Source organism: Drosophila takahashii, chromosome X (assembly GCF_030179915.1).
Source record: "Drosophila takahashii strain IR98-3 E-12201 chromosome X, DtakHiC1v2, whole genome shotgun sequence".
In the NCBI taxonomy this organism is placed as follows: domain Eukaryota; kingdom Metazoa; phylum Arthropoda; class Insecta; order Diptera; family Drosophilidae; genus Drosophila; species Drosophila takahashii.
Window position 1 is genome coordinate 3301460 of NC_091683.1, and position 14117 is coordinate 3315576.

At 45.8% G+C, this 14117-nt stretch overlaps 3 protein-coding genes across 8 annotated transcripts; 2 read left to right on the forward strand and 1 right to left on the reverse strand.

Annotated features, from left to right (window-relative positions):
* Positions 1-680: 680 nt before the first annotated feature.
* LOC108056046 (deubiquitinase DESI2) lies at positions 681-1408 on the forward strand. Its single transcript, XM_017139658.3, has one exon. The coding sequence runs from the start codon at positions 802-804 to the stop codon at positions 1357-1359; it is 558 nt and encodes a 185-aa protein (XP_016995147.2). The 5' UTR covers positions 681-801; the 3' UTR covers positions 1360-1408.
* A 65-nt stretch (positions 1409-1473) lies between these two features.
* CoRest (REST corepressor) lies at positions 1474-10237 on the reverse strand. Of its 5 annotated transcripts, none has more exons than XM_017139770.3 (11): positions 9938-10237; positions 9100-9409; positions 8985-9032; positions 8795-8929; positions 8262-8476; positions 8023-8196; positions 5085-5557; positions 4663-4876; positions 3452-3658; positions 2702-3388; positions 1474-2637 (listed from the first exon to the last, which is right to left on the reverse strand). In XM_017139770.3, the coding sequence occupies exons 2-11, from the start codon at positions 9332-9334 to the stop codon at positions 2569-2571; spliced, it is 2457 nt and encodes an 818-aa protein (XP_016995259.2). In that variant the 5' UTR covers positions 9335-9409; positions 9938-10237; the 3' UTR covers positions 1474-2568. The 5 variants fall into 5 exon arrangements, with proteins under 5 accessions (XP_016995259.2, XP_016995260.2, XP_016995262.2 ...); XM_017139771.3 differs by lacking the exon at positions 9938-10237 and adding an exon at positions 9690-9919; XM_017139773.3 differs by lacking the exons at positions 4663-4876; positions 5085-5557 and having other exon boundaries at positions 9938-10235.
* Positions 10238-10449: 212 nt separating this feature from the next.
* Positions 10450-14073, forward strand: Idh3a (isocitrate dehydrogenase [NAD] subunit alpha, mitochondrial). 2 transcript variants are annotated; one of them, XM_017139668.3, is made up of 5 exons: positions 10474-10604; positions 10878-10946; positions 11441-11608; positions 12372-12766; positions 12826-14073. In XM_017139668.3, exons 1-5 carry the CDS (start codon positions 10578-10580, stop codon positions 13298-13300), a joined length of 1134 nt encoding a protein of 377 aa, XP_016995157.1. In that variant the 5' UTR covers positions 10474-10577; the 3' UTR covers positions 13301-14073. The 2 variants fall into 2 exon arrangements, with proteins under 2 accessions (XP_016995158.1, XP_016995157.1); XM_017139669.3 differs by lacking the exon at positions 10878-10946 and having other exon boundaries at positions 10450-10604.
* Positions 14074-14117: the final 44 nt, after the last annotated feature.

Sequence of the window (14117 nt, forward strand, 5' to 3'; positions counted from 1 at the left end):
CAGGCGCACATAGCTTTTAGTAGGTGGCTGCAGGCAATGGTGAATCCCTGTGACGTCATTATACAAGTATGCTCCTATTGGTTAATGGCTGCCTTCCAAGCAAAAATAACCGTTATGTGAGCCAAGTTAGAATTATCAGCAGCGACCTACAGCTAATTCTGTTCGCCTGGTATCAAAAACCAAGAAATGTGTCTTGAAACTGCAAATTTTAAGCTGAAATTTGGTCTTATTTGTAGGGCGACGAAGCAATTTCTGAATTTCAGATACCAGGCGAACTGAAACGATAGCAGGTGTACGGTTCGTTTAATACGCTCTTACTTAGAGATGGACCTTTTTCGGCACGCTCCATACAACCTCGTGCCTGTCGTGCCAAATTCGTGGCACGAACACAAGAACAGCGTGGTTGCCCATCCCTAATTTGCGATTTCCTTTTAAACTAACGGTTGTCTTCTAGTAAGCTCGACTCTGATTGGTCAATAGCTGGCTTCCAGGCAGCCATCTTGAAAGAATAACCGTTATGTGAGCCAAGTCAGAATTATCAGCAGCGACCTTCTGCTGATTCTGTTCGCCTGGTATCAAAAACCAAGAAATTTGTCTTGAACCTGCAAATTTGAAGCTGAAATTTGGGGAATGACGTGGCAATTTCTCGATACCGCTTGTGGGAGAAAAATAAACATTTCCAGCTGGGATTGCCAGTCGGTTTCTCCTGTCAACCGTTTGTGTATCCTATGGTTGATGTAAATAAATTCAAAGTTTGTACGAATCTGCTGGCGATCGTGGTGACAAGTGAGATATCAAGGCATGTTCTTCAACCGCCTGAGGAGTTTACCCTGCCTGGGAGGCGGAGGCGGAGGAGGAGGAGGCGCCGGCGGCAGGAGCTGCGATGAGATCCTGCCCAAGGAGCCGGTGGTGCTCAACGTGTACGATCTGGTGGACACCAACGACTATACCATGGCGCTGGGCGTGGGCTTCTTCCACTCGGGCGTCCAGCTGTATGGCCGCGAGTACGGATTCGGCGGCCACGAGTTCGCCATGTCGGGCATCTTCGAGATCCGGCCCTGCAACGGGCAGGCGGAGCTGGGCGAGCACTTCCGGTTCCGGGAGAGCATCCTGCTGGGTTACACACATCTCAGCAGCACCGAGGTGGAGCGCATCGTCCAGCAGCTGGGGGCGCAGTTCCAGGGGAATAGCTACCACCTGACCAGCAAGAACTGCAACCACTTCTCCAACAGCCTGGCCCGCATCGTCTGCGGCCGGAAGATCCCGGGATGGGTGAACCGACTGGCCTACCTGATCACCTGCGTCCCCTTCCTCGAGCGCTGCATGATCCCCAGTCCGTCGTATCACCAGCATCATTAATTTTCAATTAACTAAAGGCCAATTAAATCTTTATATTTCCCTAAAATAAGGTTGTTTTTGGGCACACGTCGATTCTTCTTTGTAATTCCATTGATCGCTTTAACAAACAAAATGTTTTGTGAATTATATTTATATTTATTTGTAATATTAACAATTCATTGGACACCGACTGTTCCGAATCCGAGATGTGCTAACTTCTTGTTCAGACCACTTTTACTAAGAAGAAGGGGACAGGGAATTCGAAATCGGCAGATTCTTAGGATCCTAGGATTTTTAGTAAGATGACCGAATATTTTGTCGTATTACTTGTACATATTTAATGATTTTTTTGTTCTTAAACGAATAGCGCTGGTTGTATACAATTGTTGCCAGTTGCCAACTGTGTTTTTAGTTACATTATATTTAGCCTAACAGAAACTCGTTGCTGAAGTGGCTGAATTGAGGCCGGATGGATGGGTGATTCTCCAGATTGTATATAATGGGTACGCCTGTCCCAAGGACCTGGCTGTATGCTAAATTATTCACGACAAAAAAAAACGTACGACAGTTAAGTTAATAATTTACATGTGTATAAACTCATTATCATAATGTTACATACATAATCAGCACTAACTCTCCCGCGAATCTAATGTTTTCTGTTGTGTGTGCACTACTCGTTAGTTTTGTGTGGCCTACGAAGCTTAGGAGAGTGCCCTCTTACCCGTTAAACCCATTAAAAATCATCTCTGACCTATACAAATGTTGTGAAAGATTCTTCCCCCATTTACCAGGGCCGTACCCAGGTGTAGTTATAAGTAATTTATATGGTTCCAAGATCTGTTTTCATAGACGACTATTATTCAACCGAAATAATAAGTACTGAATTTATCTATGCTCAATCAAATTTCTGGGTACGACTTCTTCGCCTGCTTCAGAGTCAAAGATTACGTGCGTGTTTATGCATGTACAATCCTCAATTCAGGGTATCCTCTAAATGTTACCCCGAAAATAGAAACTAATTTCTAAAAGCCTAGTTTAAGCCGTGATGCTTGATGCTTTTCACATAATAAATGCGTCCCAAGATTTAAAGACAATTCAAAAAAAAAAGAAGAGAACGGATAAGGAATCCGGTGAGCAGGCTGCACCACCCTTGGACGTGAGTACCCCCAGCCTGTCTGTCGTCTCCTTGAAGCTATCCTATATACCGGTATATATTTATCGGGGGTCTCCTCACTTGCCCAGGAACTCGACACCGCCGCTTAGCGCGATTTTCTTGGCCGGCGGCTGCTCGGCAATGGCCTGTGGATAAACAGAGATAAAGATTAGGAGAGGCTTTGGTTTTCTAATATAGAGAAAGACCCACCATCACGGAGCTATCCCGCTTGCTGGGGGGATTAGCAACGGCTGCCGGCGGAGGAGTTCCCGAGGCAACGGCACCACTCGCTGGCTCTTCGCTGCCCTGCGACTTGGCTTGGGATGCGGGCAGAGCAGAGCTGGCAGTGGACGCAGCAGCAGTGGTGGCGCTTCCAGTAGCCACCGCTCCCGGGGCCACCACATCGCTGCTCGAATTGGTGGCCGTGTCGGACTCATCGGTGATGGTGATTGTACCACTGCTGGACTTGTTGCTCGGAGCAGAGGCTGTGCTGGAGGAGGTGGAGGCCACCGTGGTGGGCACCGTGGCATCCGTTGCTTCGCCGGCAGCAGCAGCAGGTTCGGGCTTCTTGTGCTCCTCCTTCTTGGCCAGCGATTCCTGGCTAGCTTCGACCACTCCTCCGCTGTTGTTGCTGGTTTCTGTGGATGCTACGCTCGCTGCGGTTGCGGAATCCACAGCTGCGTTTGCTGTTGCGGATGCAGCCGCTGTTGCAGTCGCTGCTGCTGCTGTTGCATCGGTGGCTGCTGGCTCGTTGTTCTGCTCCTCGGGGCCCGACTCCTCAGACTTGACAGCCTCGTACTCCTTGACCAGCTGGTCCAGATTGTAGCGACGCCGATTGTTCACAAAAAAGGTGCGCACATGCGCCTCCGTCTTGGTGGTCACCAGCTTGGCAATGATCTGGGAAGGAGGGAATCAAATCAGTTGATATACTGGATGATTTAAGGGTTAAACACTACTGACAGGATAGTTTTTGCCGTACTCGCGTATCGCGCACAGGGCCACCTGAATCTCGTCCGGCGACCAGCGGGCGGAGATGCGTGGCTGAGCGGGTTCGGATGCGCTGTTGGCCGCCGCCGCCGCCGTTGGCTTGGTGGAGGCCGCATCCTCGACGTTGATCGCATCGCACTCCTTGTCCAGCTGCTCCATCATCTGCCTATTCTTCTGGATCTGCAATGGGTCAGGGTGCAGGGTCAGGACATGGGCATTCAATTGAGAATTGTCAGTGGGTCCGAGTTATAATTGTGTGTGGTTGTGGTTGTGATTGTAATTGTGCTTGTGAGTGATGGTTATGGTTTGGCTATGGATTTGATATGGTGCTTTGGAAGAGATCTGCGATCTGTTATCTATATGTCTACTCTAGTATTCTTCTGTGTTATATTACTACTATATTAAATTATTATTATTAAATATCATATCCACCATCTCAAATTCAAACTTTCCAAAGAATGGATTTGGTTATGGATTTGATATGGTGCAGAGGATGAGTTCTATGATCTGTTATCTATGATTTTGTGCCTCTACTCTATTACATTTTTAAAAAGTCCCTTCTTTTCTATTAAATTACTATTGTATTATATTATAATTATAATATATCATATCCAGCATCTCAAATTTAAACTTCCCAAAGAATGAATACATTTTTAGGGATAGTATATGGATTGGTATATATGGAACCTCAACATGGATCTTAAAATATCTCTTCTCCTGTAACTTTTAGTTATATTATTATTATACATTTTTATATTATATCCAGCATCTCAAATTTAAACTTCCCAAAGAATAAAACCATTTTTAGGGATAGTATATGGTTATATGAATTGTTTTCTGGCAGATGGAACCTTAATATGGATCTTGGAAGACTTTAAAATGCCTCTTCTCCCGTAACTTTTAGTTATATAATTATTGTTATACATTTTTATATTATATCCAGCATCTCAAATTTAAACTTCCCAAAAGAATGAATCCATTTTTAGGGATATGGTTAGGTGAAATGTTTTCTGGCAGATGAAACCTCAAGAACTCTTCTACTGTAACTTTCAGTAACATTATTATTATTATAAATTTTTCTAGTATATCCAGTATTTGAAATTTAAACTTCCCTATAGCACTGGCACCACTAATCACTAATCACTTATCACTAACCACTAGCCCTACTCTTCGCTCGCTCTTACTTCGGCCATCAGGGCTGTGATCTTGCGATCGCGTTCCGCCAAGTAGACACTGGGATTCTTGCAGCTCGCGAGGGCCGTCAGGTCGTCATGGTTGATGTACATCCCCTTGGGCGGCTTGCGCTTGGACCGATCGGCCGTGGCGGCGCAATTGTGGGTGGATCTTCGGGGAGCATTGCTCTCCGGCCCGGAAATGGGTCGCCGGTTGCCCGTGCGCCTGGATAGCCCGGGATTTGAGTGAGTATTTCATGTGTGTTTGTGGATAGGTGGTGAGTATTGAATGGAGGGTCAGTTGATTGGATTTTTTGGTGGGTTGATTGGTTGTTTGGTTGGTTTGTCGGGAGGTTGGGAAGAGAGAGATAGAGAGAGAAAACTTGGCATTAGCAGAAGCTCCGTCGGTTTGGAATGGGTATAGGCATAGGTACCTCCAGTGGGTGTGACAACTCTTGCACATCCGACCCAGCGGTGAATCGTGCAGCACGTGGCAGACCACGTTGCAAATCTTGCAAAAACCGCCCACAACCACGCGACGCAGATCTCCAATTTCGCCATTGTTGTTGTTGTTGCTCCCATTGGGGGTGGCACCATCGGCAGAAAGGCCAAATCCCAGCACCTCGTCGGCGTTTCCTGCTCCTCCTGCGAGGAGGGACAACTGATCGGTGTCCAGATCGTTGTGGCTCGTGTTGTTGCTGCTGTTGTTGCTTCCGCCGCCGCCTTGGTTGTTCTCATCCCCGTTGTTGTTGTTCTGGTTGTTGCCCACGTTGTTGCTGTTGGTGTGATTGTTGTTGCTGTTGCTGGTGGCATTGGTGTTTGCGGGGGAATTTGTGGTGTTGTTGGTTGTCGAGTTTGTGGTGTTGTCGGTTGCATTGTTGTTGCTATTGCTGCCATGTTGCCCCTTCTGAAGATTTCAGGAGATTTCATCCGCAAAAGGGATTACGAATTCAAGTCAATTTTTGCGAGTGTACATTTTTTTTCATTTTCGATTCGATTTGATTGAGGTTTTTTTTGCATTTTGATTGGGTTTTTGATTTTCGGACAATTCGGGTTTTTTAGTTTTAAATGGTGTTTCGTTTCGATTGTTGGATTTTTGTACAGTAAATGCAAAGAGAAGAGAAAAAACGTATGGGGTTGTTGCTTTAGTTTCAGTTGGTAACTTAACACACTTAACAAGTACAAGATTGTATGCGGGTTGTCTGTTGTTGTTGTTGTTGCTGTAGTTGTTGCTCGCACTTGAAAACGATGTTTTTGCCACGCTCTCTCATCCCATCAACCGAACAACCGAACCCCCAAGCCCCCGAAAATCCCTGAAATCCCTGGCCAACCAATCCTTCCTTCCCGAAATGCCAATGCAAACAGTAAGAAAAAAAATGGGGAACTCTTCTAGAACTTAAACAACAAGTAGAATCTCTCTCTTAAGGGTTTCATTTCTGGGTTAGAATGGAAAGACGAGTGCTAGTTGGTACTTAAGAGTATATTCAGATGGATTTAGATTTAGCTGGACATTCACGTTATCGAAAGTGGATACAGTAGCTTGGGAGGTCAAAATTCTGATACATTACGATAGATAAAGGATAGATAGTGTTGGAAATTGTGTGGGTGTGTTTATGTTCTTTGGGATGAGGGTGTGGATTAGGATTAGGTTGTGAATTCGGTTGCGGATGCGGGGGATCTGTGTGTTTGTGCATGGATGATGATAACGATTTGTCGGGAATGGTCGAACTAAAATGTCAGATGTAGCGAAACGAATCTCTATGAATAAGAAACACATGAAAATTGTTGGTTTTTGGGTTTTGTTTAATCTTTTCGCAAACAAGATATGCATTTATTGGGATTAGCATTAGGTGTGGTGGTGTGATCCATCATGATTATCATCGTCTGTGGTCGGTTGGCTGAGTTGGTAGAGTCGATAGAGTTGGAACTCTGTACTCTTCGGTATACAAGTATGCATGAATTTACATAATTTCGGTTTTGCATTGTTTACTTTAATATTTAAAATTCTTTAAATTAATCAATCTCAATATAATCAATATAAATTACTATTTTACGTATAATAATTTACCATGCTATTTATAATTATTTAAAAAAAATATATTTAGATTGTATATACTATTTATATAGGTGTAAATGTATGAACAAAGAACAAACTCAATCTTTTTTGCAGCTTTGCCTTAGTCTAGTTTTCGGTTTCGGTCAACCTGATTTGCGTTGATTCGGCGGGAGTTTGGTATAGGGAAACTCCTCGCTCAAATCAATCAAATCAGGCCAACGTTGCGGAATACATAATTCTCGAGTGTGTTTTTTGTGTGTGGCGCAATCTCTGTGTTCGAACGAAAATGTATCAATTTTTTAGTCTTATCAGATGCTGGTCAATTATTGTTTTTGGTATTCGTTTGTGTTTGTGTGGGCAATGATTTTAGAACTTATGAGATGTATGCAGGCACGGCGATTATCTGAAAAATAACGAACCAGACTTTCAAAACGACGTACATCGCTGGCTGAAAAGCGGAGAGGAGATCCCTAGAGGGGTTCAGTCCGAGCTACACACCATTGGCAAGTCGGGGTAAGGATCTATGTGGCGCTACTACTAGGTTATTGGTTTACAAAGCGGACGGCTACGGATTTCGGAACGGAGGTCTTGAAAATGAAGCCTGCTATCTTTATAATCGACTTTCCGCGCCTGTCTTACACTCACAAGTCTGCAGGCTTGCACTTAATGCGACTAAAAAATACATTTTGAAATATACTATTCACAATCTTATAAAGCCAGTGCAAGACGATCGAATTATTTGAACATATTTCATGGAACATGTTGAAAATTTGATAAACTAAATATAATTTCTTGGCAATCCTAGATAATCGTGATCAAATAATGGCGATCGTCTGACCGCAGCACAATAAAAACAAGTTTCAGTTGTCTTAGCTTAGATCTACGTACGTAATCAGTGATCCGTAATCCGTATCCTAACAGTAGAGCTTGAAAAATATCGATATTTTCGATATGTTCACAATATCGTATCGATAATATCGATGTGTTCAAGGAAAAAGTTAAAATCTAAAAAATTTATTATAGTTATGTTTAAAATAATATTTTTCCGATAAATATCGATGTATGCAAAAGATCGAAATGTCGATACTTTTCAAGCTCTACTCCTAGATTATGCGATTCTTTGTGTTAAAAGCTGCCTACTTGGTCGGCTGACCTCTCTTTTTGGATGTGGTTTCTGTGTGTGTTTCGAAGTTCGAGGCGATCGTGTGTGGATGAGCGAAGTGTGTGTATGTGTGTGTGTGTGTGTTTTCATGTGTGTGCGGGAGCGGGGAAGGATCTGTTGGCTTTTCGCTTAGCTAGTTCTAACTGATAATTACCTTGTCATCGTTATCAGACTCCTCATTGCTGCCCACCTCGCTGCCGTTCTCGGAGCCATCCTTGACCACCGCCTTGATGGTCTTCTCCTGGCGATCCATGGCGCTGCTGCGATGGCGCGTCTTCTTCCACGAGTAGTAATACTTGACCAAACTGGCTATTGATTTGTCCGGCAGCTGTTGGAATTTTTGGGATAGGGGTTTTAGATTTTATATTTGGGATCCCGCTGCTGTACACTCACCATCTGGCGGATGCGGTGGAAGCTCTTCCCGTGAAACTGGAAGGCCTGCTCGAACAGCACCTTATCCTCGATGGTCCACTCGTCCGGGAAGGGCGTGAAGTTGGCCAGATCCATGACGGCCCGTTCCAGGTCGTGCTTGTGCCAGAAGAGCATGCCCAGAGCCTGTTCGCCGTTGTAGCCGTACTTCTCCTTGGCCACCGAGATGTACTCCTCCACTGCAAGAAGGCGTGACAAGGTGGGTTAGTTGGATTAGGTTGACAGGATGAGATTTCGACATTTTTCAAACTAAAAGCATCGATTTTATCGATAAGTTTAGTGAAAATATCAATATTTTCATTATTTTAGAGGTTAGAGAAATATCTATGATGTTTTCTGCACCACCATATCGAAATTTCGACATTTCTTCAACTAAAAACATCGATTTTATCGATAAGTTATTGTGCAAATATCGATTTTTTCATTATTTTAGAGGTTTAGAAATATCTATGCTGTTTTCTGCACTTTTTCATCCTTTTCCCCACACATTAACGTACATTTCAGATCGGGAATCTCCTTGGTGGGCGACCAGACGAGGAGTGCGCGTTCGTTCATCTGTTCGGGCCTCCGCTCCACCTCCGGAACCAAAGGCGGGCACACAGCCTGGTAGTCGCGACCCACGCGGATTTTCTCTGTGGAATGAGCAGAGGATTAGTTGAGATTCTACGATGGAACCAGAAAACTCACCTTCGTACTCCGACTGCTTGGCCTTGCTTTTCCCATTGCGCTTGGTGGCTGGAAAAGGGAAAAGGGGAGTGAATATAGGAAGGAACAGGAAATAGAAGCTAGTGAATCTACTTACAGTTGTCGTCGTCCGAGCTCTCCGGCGTCCCTGCGCCCGGCACGGCTGTGGAGGCGTTCTTCTCGTTGGCATTCGGGTTCCCGGAGTTCCCGCCGCCTCCTCCGCCACCGCCCACGAGGCTGTTGGCATTGTTGGCCACCCCACCGCCGCCGGGCGTGTGGGTATTGGGACTGGGACCGCGCGACCGACGACCGTTCCGCACCACGTCCGTGGTGTTGCGCTCCGCCAACACCATCTTGTCCCGGATGAGCTGGGCGCGCTTGTTTTGCTTCTCCAGGGTGCTAGCTGTTCACCAAACACTTGTCGAGCACTGAAACGGTAATGAAAATCATGAAAAATCCAGCCAAAAAGAAACTATTCAGCGCGTTCGGCGAGAGTGTGCGCTGGGCGAGTAGCACTTTGGCCGCAACGAGCGCAGAAGTGCGCTGTCAAACAGATACAGCCATAAGTGTGCGTGTGAGTGACGCGTGTGTAGGTGTGTAGGTGAGGGCCAAGCCAGCTGAGTTTGGAAACGCCAATGGATGCGGGAAATCGGGCTATCGGCAGGGGAATCGTAATCGGACACGGACTCGGAGGGACTGGACGCCCACCTGGTTCTCTGGCGGCGGCCCAGGATCACACACACACGGATTACGGCCTGCTTTCGCCCGCTTACGTAGGCTGGGCCTGGTGAACGCGGAACGCTACTAGCCAGTGGCCACTGTCCAGTGTCCACCAATCTTTTGGCCCGAAACTGCAAGCCAGGCACCGCTGCGAAGGGCAGAATGGCAGAATGGGGTTGTTGCGCGCAGGTAACTGAAACCCAAACTGAAACGCGAAAAAAAACTCGCTCGCGTACCGATTCTCTCTATGGCCGTCCGTGTGTGCACAGCGCACTTTGTCGGCGACGACCGCAGTTCAGCTTTGTCTGTCGGTTGATCCGATTTTTTTGCCCTCGCCTGGCGTTCTCGTCGCACGGCCCTCCAGGTATCGCCAGTTGCCCCGCAATTCGAGATCGAAAACGAAGCGGCTTCTTGGGCCCTTTAAATGCACACTCGCGGAGTTTGACGACAGGATACGGCTGAAAATCGAGCGAATGCTCAAAGTTAATTTAAACTGTGGCTGTAGCAGCCACGGTTGCAATGGATACACTCAAACTATCGATGGTGCCGCTTCGATACATCGATTGCGCGCTGGGGCAGTGATGCCAGGCCGCACGACCTATCGATAACAGTCGGTTATGCTGTAAAGCCGGGTTTACACTGGTTCAAATACCTGATGCGGACCAGTGGATGCACATTTCACGTTCACTTTTAAAACCACCCCCACCAAGAACTAGGTGGCAACCCTGCCGCCCCCGCGATATCGATATCGACCGATAGGCCGCAGATTCGCCAGATTTCCGCAAGGTGGCGACTACGGCGGGCGCAGACTAAAAAGACAGACTTTTTTCTATATTAATATACGCCAGGAACCAGTGCAAAAACCGAGGCAACGCAATGGCTGCTAGATTCGTACAGAAAATTGTAAGAACCGTGTAGAGTTAAGCCCCCGCGTCGCGATTCCCCCCCCGCTCCTTTCGACCGAACAAATAATTCCGCAGGACAGCCGTTGATTACGTGCTGCCAACTACCACTAACATTGCGATTTTGTTTCTCGTTCCTGATCCTGGTTCACCCTGCATCCGCCAACTGCTATCTGTATCTGTATCTGCTCCATCGATAACCAATCAACCAACCAACCAACCAATCTACAAACCAAACCTACTGACAACAACACATTACGCAAAACACTTGCAGCTTAATCAACTGGGTTTGATTGCTGCGCGTGATGCTCCGGCGGCGACGGCGACGCCAGCGGTGAGCCAGGTTGGTTTTCCGGGTTCTGGAGATGATCGGCAGGATGGCCAACACAGGATTTCGGGTTGGAATCCCCCCCGCGCCGCCCCAGGACATCAGCTGTCCGTCCGGCGAAAAACGGGGAAAACGAGAACAGCCTTAGAATTCGCATTCCCTTTACATAACACTCTCTCTCTCGCTCCCTCGTTGCGTGGCTGATATCGATAACTGTGTGTGTGTGTGTGTGGTGGGGAGGGGTGGGTGGAAGGGGGGATGGAGCAGGAACCCCAACAACACACAGTTACCGAGATTTGGGCCCAGATTTCGTGGCCTTATCAACGCCGTGGGAATAATTTATGCACTCTAACCTCAACACGACGAGATGTTTGGCGCGGGGGGAAAAGTGAACTGTTGTTGTTTGGCATGCCAAATTATGTAATCTCTATAAAGAATATAGATGTGGTCGCACCCCATCCAGAGATGCCATCTGTGTAACCCACTTTCCGTTCACTCTACTTTTCCAGGTCAACGCGACTCCCGCCGCCAGCCGATCCTACTCGTCCGGCACCAAGAAGGTCACCCTGATCCCCGGCGATGGCATCGGACCCGAGATCTCCGCGGCCGTCCAGAAGATCTTCACCGCCGCCAACGTGCCCATCGAGTGGGAGGCCGTGGACGTGACCCCCGTCCGGGTGAGTGTCGTAATCTGTAATCCCGGCAAGGCGCCAGTTCAAATTGCAAATTCAGCACCCCCTGGATTGCAAAAGGTGGCAACTACGGCCATTTTAGGCGGTGGATTTGAAAATCCATTGGCAAACATTTGAACTTAATGCCTTTTACTGTTCTTAAATGTTGTACTTTTGTTTTGTAGTACAATATGTGACTAATAATCTTAAAACTTAAAAATTGCTTTACTAAAAATGCCTAATTTTTATAAAAACTTGTGAAAATTATGATCTTACAAATTGATTGCAATTTTTGTAATTATTCAGCACTTAAAGAAAATTTCGGTAGTGTCAAAAAACCAATAATATAATAAAAAAGGTAGTTTTAAGGGGCACTACTAGAATACTCTTCATGAAAACTATTACTATTACTTTTACTTTATTAAATATTATTTTATTATATATGTTGTATCTTTGTTTCTTAGTACATTATTTGACTAACAATTTTAAAACTTCAAAATTGCTCCATTTCCCTTTACAAAGGTGCTAAAAATTTCCAATTTTTATAAACATTTTCGAAAATTATGATCTTACAAATTGATTACCATTTTTATAACTATTTGTATTCATCTACAGCATTGTTCAGCATTTAAAAAAAATTTCGGTAGTGTAAAAAAATCAAAAATATAATTTTAAAATAGCTTTAAGAGGCCCTACTAGAATACTCTCATAAAAATGATTACAAAGAATTTGTAACTTTATATTAATATTAATTCATCTATAATCCTAGGGCCCCGACGGAAAGTTCGGCATCCCACAGGCGGCCATCGACTCGGTGAACACGAACAAGATCGGCCTGAAGGGTCCCCTGATGACGCCCGTGGGCAAGGGACATCGCTCGCTGAACCTGGCCCTGCGCAAGGAGTTCAACCTGTACGCCAATGTGCGTCCCTGCCGCAGTCTCGAGGGCTACAAGACGCTCTACGACGACGTCGATGTGGTGACCATTCGTGAGAACACCGAGGGCGAGTACTCGGGCATCGAGCACGAGATCGTCGATGGCGTGGTGCAGAGCATCAAGCTGATCACCGAGGAGGCCTCCAAGCGTGTGGCCGAGTACGCCTTCCAGTACGCCAAGAACAACAACCGCAAGAAGGTCACCGTGGTGCACAAGGCGAACATTATGTAAGTGCTCTCTTCCTACCTCCTTTCCTGTTACCTACAATCTAATTTCCATCCCACAGGCGCATGTCCGATGGCCTCTTCCTGCGCTGCGTCCGCGACATGGCCCAGAAGTTCCCCGAGATTCAGTTCGAGGAGAAGTACCTGGACACGGTGTGCCTGAACATGGTGCAGAATCCCGGCAAATACGACGTGCTGGTCATGCCCAATCTGTACGGTGACATTCTGTCCGATATGTGCGCCGGTTTGGTGGGCGGTCTCGGCCTGACGCCCTCGGGCAACATGGGCCTGAACGGTGCCCTGTTTGAGTCCGTGCACGGAACCGCTCCCGATATTGCCGGCAAGGATCTGGCCAATCCCACGGCCCTGCTGCTCTCGGCGGTCATGATGCTGCGCCACATGGAGCTCAACACGTACGCCGATAAGATCGAGCGTGCCGCCTTCGAGACGATCAAGGAGAGCAAGTACCTCACCGGCGATCTCGGCGGCCGTGCCAAGTGCTCTGAGTTCACGAACGAGATCTGCGCCAAGCTGTAGATGCGAGTAACTAACTAGAAAGTATCGCCAACAACAACGGAACGCATAAGAGCAGAGAATACCGCCAGGAATATTGTGCAGAGGGAGGATGATGGATGCAGTATGAACAACACAGCAATTAAACACTCGCCCCAAACCAAAAAATAAATAGCAGAAACAACAACAGAAGAACCAGAACAACAGACACTCACTAAAACTTTGCCGAAAGTTTCTTACGTTTAAACCTTTTACAAATTTTATTTGCCCGAAAATTCCCCTCGCCCCGAAAACAAGAGAAAATTTAGAAAAGATTTAACCTAAACACTACCTAAAGTATTTTTATGTTCGAATACCTAGGTATATTATTTAATTTGCTTAGGCCAAACACGCGCGTTATTCGTAAATTGCCAATTTTACTTGCGGTAGTAAAGTATTTTTGTCGCCATCCAGCCAAAAGAAAACCTTGAGTTATTATTGTTTTTATATAATTCGTATGCAAAAGGATAAACTTAATTATTTATTGATTATTAATTTTCTAATTTGTTTAGCGCCTTTGTTTGTCAAGCTCGAGGCATAAATAAACGTGTGAAATAGAAGCCAGACTAGTTGAAAGTTGTAAAAGAGTGTAAACGGTTACAATAATTTTATTCGAAACAGAACACAAGTGAAACCTATTCAAACACAAATGCTATGGAATAAAAGAGCAATTGTTATTAATAATTAAGCGAATTGTAATGCAAGATCATCATGCAATTGTTAAAACTCAATAAAGGAAACCAAACTAAATACAGAAATTGTTGTATGATTTTTCTAAGAACTCGGTTCATTTTCATGAAAC